The 5,724-nt window shown below is 34.6% G+C and overlaps 1 protein-coding gene across 1 annotated transcript; it reads right to left on the reverse strand.

The window, feature by feature from the left end:
* Positions 1-1,952: 1,952 nt before the first annotated feature.
* On the reverse strand, positions 1,953-3,535 carry LOC132612775 (protein NODULATION SIGNALING PATHWAY 2-like). Its single transcript, XM_060326865.1, has one exon. The coding sequence runs from the start codon at positions 3,533-3,535 to the stop codon at positions 2,048-2,050; it is 1,488 nt and encodes a 495-aa protein (XP_060182848.1). The 3' UTR covers positions 1,953-2,047.
* Positions 3,536-5,724: the final 2,189 nt, after the last annotated feature.

The following is a 5,724-nucleotide window of genomic DNA, read 5'->3' on the forward strand; positions in this document are numbered from 1 at the left end:
ACCAAGTCAAACCAAACCACTAGTCGGGTTTTTTTTTTTCTTGATTTGACTCGATTTATCGGTTTGGTGCGATTTGTCGATTTGCTTTGTACACCCCTAATTGGAAGTAGCTTTCTCTAAGATGAGGATCCTAGTGGCATGTGGTCCAGCCCAAATTTTAAATGGGCAATTCGCAGAATTGCCCTTCTTTTTGGGTGGTCTTTAAATTTTGCCCCTCATATTTATGGTCTTTAAAATTTTCCCTTCGGCTAAAACCTATAGGTTCCAGGTTCGAACTCCCACTCAGTCAAAAATTTTAAAAAAAATCGCAAGCTAGAGTTTGAATTTCGCTATGCCCCCTCTAGCAGACTTTGCCTTGAGGCATATATATATATATATATATATATTACTTTTCAAGGTAAACTTTTAGTTATGCCTTAAGGAAAAGTTCCAGTTTGAATTTCGCTATGCCCTCTCCGGCTTTAACTAAAATCTGCCAGAGGGGGCAGACTTTGTCTTGAGGCATATATATATATATATATATATATATATATATATATATATATATATATATATATTTTATTTTATTTTAATTTTTTTTTTACTTTTCAAGGTAAACTTTTAGTTATACCTTGATTAAAAGTGTGCCCATAAGACATAACTAAAAGTATGCCCATAAGGCGGAACTTTTCCTTAAGGCATAACTAAAAGTTTGCCTTATAAGACAAAATCTATGCCTTCAAGAAAAGTTCTTGCTTTATGAGGCATAAACCAAAAGTCTACCTCATAAGGCGTAACTAAACTATGCCTTAAGGAAAAGTTCTGCCTTACGGGGCATAACTAAAAGTTTGCCCCATAAGGCATAAGTATGCCGGGGCCGGCATAACTTTAGTTATTCCTCAAGAAGTGTATGCCCCAGCCTTGCCTTGCGAAATTATTTTTTTATTTTATGCCTGAGCAGGAGGTTCCAACCTAGAACCTCAGGTATTCGCCCACCTTTCCAAGTGAAGGGCAAAACTCAAAGACCACAAACATGAGGGGCAAAATTTAAATACCACGAATACAAGAGGCAAAATTTAACGACCACCCAAAAGAAGGGCAATCCACGCAAAAAAATGATTTTGAATAAACTACCCCCAGGCCCCATCAATTCTAACCCAAATTAAGCCTATCAAATTCCAAACTTTGCAAAATTGTACGAAGTAATTGCACGGTTTGTTCTTCAAATGGACTGGTCTTTACTTTTTGTCCTCAAAATGGGTTGGTCTTTAATTTTTGTCCTTCAAATCAAACTTATGTCTAGCGAAGCATAATGACATAACTTTTGAATATTATAATGCGTAACTAATGCCCTCTAGACATTCGATTTTGAAGGACAAAAATTAAAGACCGACCCATTTGAAAGACACAAATTAAAGACCAACACAAAGTAGAGACAAAAGTGCAGATGACCCAATTAATACACCCTCCTTCACTGTCATACATGATTAAGGGTATGGAGGAAAATATCTTTCAATTTCTCATGTTTGGTTAGTCAAAGTTTTTGAAAATATTTTTTCTAAAAAAACAAGTTCTTTAAAAATGAGAAAAAATGACTTCACTAGTAGAAATAAGAAAACAAGTTTCATAAGTGGTATACCACACTAATCGTTTAATACCCATCCTCCAACACACCCCACCCCACCCCAACCACATAGCCCACGTCCCCACTACCCCCGGCCCTCATGCCAACCCCAATAGTGTTTGCCTAGAGATTACATATATATGCTTTTGGGGTAATGTTTTCTACTTATTTACCAAGCACTACAAAATAAATAAAAACTCACTTATTTTACGGAAAAATCCATTTTCCTTCGTACCAAACACGCCATAATGTATTAGTAATTCTTGTGTTAGTCCCAAGTTGCTAGCTACAGCAACCCACTTAGAATGATAATCAAGAAATACTATCTCATTAATTCAATCTTCCCGAAACTACTTCACTATATTTACATTGTAAAATTTCAATAAGCTCCAAAACTAACTAAAACCCAATCTAGTTAATAATCCAAAATTTATATTAAAAAGGTTAAAAAGATATTGAACTTGAAGGACTAGGACTTGATGATGTGGGAACCCAAATGGAAGCACTTGTCAAAGGCCTTGATTTCCAGCACAAAGCCAATTTCCAATCCTCATGTTGCACCCAATATCCTCCACTAAACAAACTCACCAAGTGCTTAGCTTGTCTCAAATTACTTGTACTCATTGGAATTTGCCTAAAACCTTTTAAAGAATAAAGCCCTTCTTTCCATTTTTCTCTTTCTAATCTCTCACAAGGGAATTGTCTTAAAGAGTCCAAAATTCTAACTCCTAAGAATTCTTTTTCAATGACCCTTAATGCTAACTTGTATCCTCCACCAAACCCTTCAAGAATTGAATCAGATATTGTTGTGTAATGGTGTAGAGCCTCACAAAAGAACTCAACAAAAGACATGGATGGGATTTTAGTTAAGTTGAACAGTTCTTCTTCAACTAAGACCACAATTTTAGGGGACAATCTTCTTAGTCCATCGAAAAATGTCTTGACCAGTGAATTTCCCCTTTGTGGCATGTGAAGTTGGTGGATCATAACATTAGCTATTAAGTTGTTATGACCCTCCAACACTTGAATTTTTTTTAAGTCCTCCAAGAGAACTTGATCAAACATGAAAGGAAGATTGATAGAATCAGCAAAATCTTGAAGTCTTTTGCCTGTTTTTTGTACATGGAATGAATTATTCTTGTCACCAACAACTGCTGTGATCCTTAGAGAAGAATTTAAATTCCCTCTTTCAACCAAATCAACCATCAATGGAGGCCATTGGATGCCTTCCATGATGTCAAAATCCAATATATGAACTTGTTGGCTTCCTTGTGTGGCTTCAAGAATCGCTTGATTCGCGGTGAAATGAGCGAATTTCACGTAAGGGGAGATTTCTTGAAGCATTTGAAACGCGGTCATTGAAGGCGATGGTTGATATTGATTCTGATTCAACAATTCAGGTGAATTATTCAAAGTCTTGCATAACAAGCCTTGTGTGAAATACAAAGCCAATCTTTCAACAGGGGAATTTTCTTTGTTTTCTTGATCAGAAAGGATTGTATTTAGCCTCAAGATAATTATAGAAGCAGGATCAACATTTCCAGCTTCAATAGCTTCAGCTCCCATGAGAAGAAGATCAGTTACACTTGTTTCCTCCATGAGCTGATCTTGAAGGAATTTGAGACGGGGATTGCACACACGTAATTTTTGATCCTCTGTCGAAGATTCAGTATCTCCCCGAACAACTTGTTGTGGACTTGAAAATAAGGACAATTGTTGAGAGTTTTGAAGGGGGGAGTCGACATCTCCATCGATGAAATCAAAGCCATTTGGGAAATAGTCTAGTATGTCAACATCACTAACAACAGTCACAAAATCTTGGATGGAACACTGAGGGTTAATACTAGGAATTTGCCAAGGAAATGTGGTTTCTAAGTTGCTATATTCAAGAAATGGATTAATGTAACTTGGCTGAAAATTCTCACACTCCATATTTTCTTAGAGGGAATGTAATTGGAGATTTTGTCTGAAGGTCTTAGACAGTTTGTTGCTTGTTAGCTCTATTTCCAAGTGTTAGGGAACAGGATTTATATATACGCAAAACTAAAATAAAGAGGAATAAAAAAAGGGGTTTCAAAGTAGTAGATGCAACTTGTCCTAAAAAACCCTTTACAACAATAATTAAAAATGTTTACTCAATGCCAAGAACAATGGAATCTTTTGCCTAATGTGACGTGTTGTATCATAGCATTCATGAAAGAAGTTTTCAAAAACAAATTCTGTTTGGTTTTCAAAATTATTAATTGTAACAAATTGACATCACAAATAGTAAAATATAGAGGAATTGGAGAAAGCTTTGAATAAGCAAGGATTAATAAGTTCACGGCTTAAATCCCCCTTTCCCCCACCCTCCAACATTGAGCACCTTCTTTTTTTTACTCAAGGCATCAAGTGTTTGAATATCTTAGTTTTCTAAGTACTATGAATATGAAAGTACATATTAGGACATTTTATTGCCCAAATCAGTAATTGTTCTAGATGTATTGTTGGGATTACCAAGCTCAAAATATATAATACATTTACTGTCAAATAATAAATAAATAGATAAAAGAAAAGTCATTCCATTTCGATAAGAGATCACACCTAATTTCTATACCTTTTAGTTCGCACAGGAAATTCTTTTATAAACCGAATTCCTATTTGTCAATGATATTCCACAGTCAAGATAATTGGTTGAATTCCATGAAACAATCCAGATTGATACTTCTTTTTATAAAACAAATCGACTTCGATCTTGAATAATTCACATCACTTCTGCTTCTAGTGGAACACAAGATTAACAGAGAAAAGGAAAAAAAAAATATTCATAAGCTTGCTGCATGGTTTTAGAACCCTTATGGATATGAAGTTCTGTTATGGTTTTGCAGATTATTAAAAAACCAAAATACTATTACAACAGTAACTACGTCACAATCTCAACCAAATTGGAAATTCTTATATAGTGCGGATTAATTTGACTAATTTTACGCTGCAGGCTCTCAGCATACCGCAATTCTTTAATGTGAACAAGTGCACACTGCACACAAATGAATAGTTAACTGAAAAACGAAATAAAACTAATAAATTAGAGAAGAAAGAAAGATTCCTTTTCTCTTTGGTTTGAGTATATATCTGACAAAACTAAAGCCACCGTTGAAGTAGAAAGTCATGAAAAACTAGCTAGAATGTATTTCTTAAGTTAATTCCATACTTAGAACGTGAAAATTGACGTTCAATTGGGAGGTGAAAAGAAAAAGACATCACTAGTTTTTATTGGATTGATTCCATTAATTAGTCTAGAAATTTATACTTTGATCTATTCCGATCCATTGCTTAGATGGTCAAAACAAGTAAGAACAATAGCTTATTAGATTAAAATTAAGTTGCTAATACAGTACTTTTTACTTCTGCACCAATGGAATTAATGATTCTCGTCCACTTAACCACTACTCTTTTCATCCATGTCAAGCCAATAACAGTGATTAGCTAGGAGATAAGAAAACCTTTCACATCTTCCACTCTAATTTTCTTCATGGTCAAACCTTTAATTTGTTAATCTATTCTTTCATCTTTTTGTATTTTTTTTTTGTTTCATCTGGATCAGTAAAAAAATATTAGGGCTCCTACCAATAGATGGGGGCATCTTTTTGTGAGGTCAACAAATTGTGAAATTTTCAAACGCAACTATGTTCCCCTTCCCCAAGTAAGTAAACATAATATTGGACAACGTCATCTTAATATTCAAAGTACGGACTTGTGCTATCTTATAAACGCGAGTAACATATGAATTTGTATTTAAATATACTATTTAACTTTTCTCTCATTTTTCGACGTGAACTTGTCATGTGCTATATGTATTTATCTTTTTTCAAAAGCTTTCCAACCCAGAAATTTGTTTGCACTTATCTTTGTCCCGCCCTCATCAATGCCTTCCGACCTCCGTCTCGGGCTTCGCACTAATCTAGCGCCTTCTAACTTTAACCGAGTCCTTTTAATCATGAGCTCAATCAACTAGTGGCTCATATATAAAAAGAAAAAAATCATGACTCATATTAAAATTGACTTGGTTATTATTTTATCTTAATACAACAAATTTAAAGCTGGTATAGCCGGTAGGTTGTGCCGTGTGGGTATTTTTTTTT

This window comes from Lycium barbarum, chromosome 10 (assembly GCF_019175385.1).
Source record: "Lycium barbarum isolate Lr01 chromosome 10, ASM1917538v2, whole genome shotgun sequence".
NCBI lineage: Eukaryota > Viridiplantae > Streptophyta > Magnoliopsida > Solanales > Solanaceae > Lycium > Lycium barbarum.

Bases quoted from the DNA above. Each gene is read 5' to 3' on its own strand.
- LOC132612775 (XM_060326865.1), bottom strand. From the start codon at position 3,535: ATGGAGTGTGAGAATTTTCAGCCAAGTTACATTAATCCATTTCTTGAA.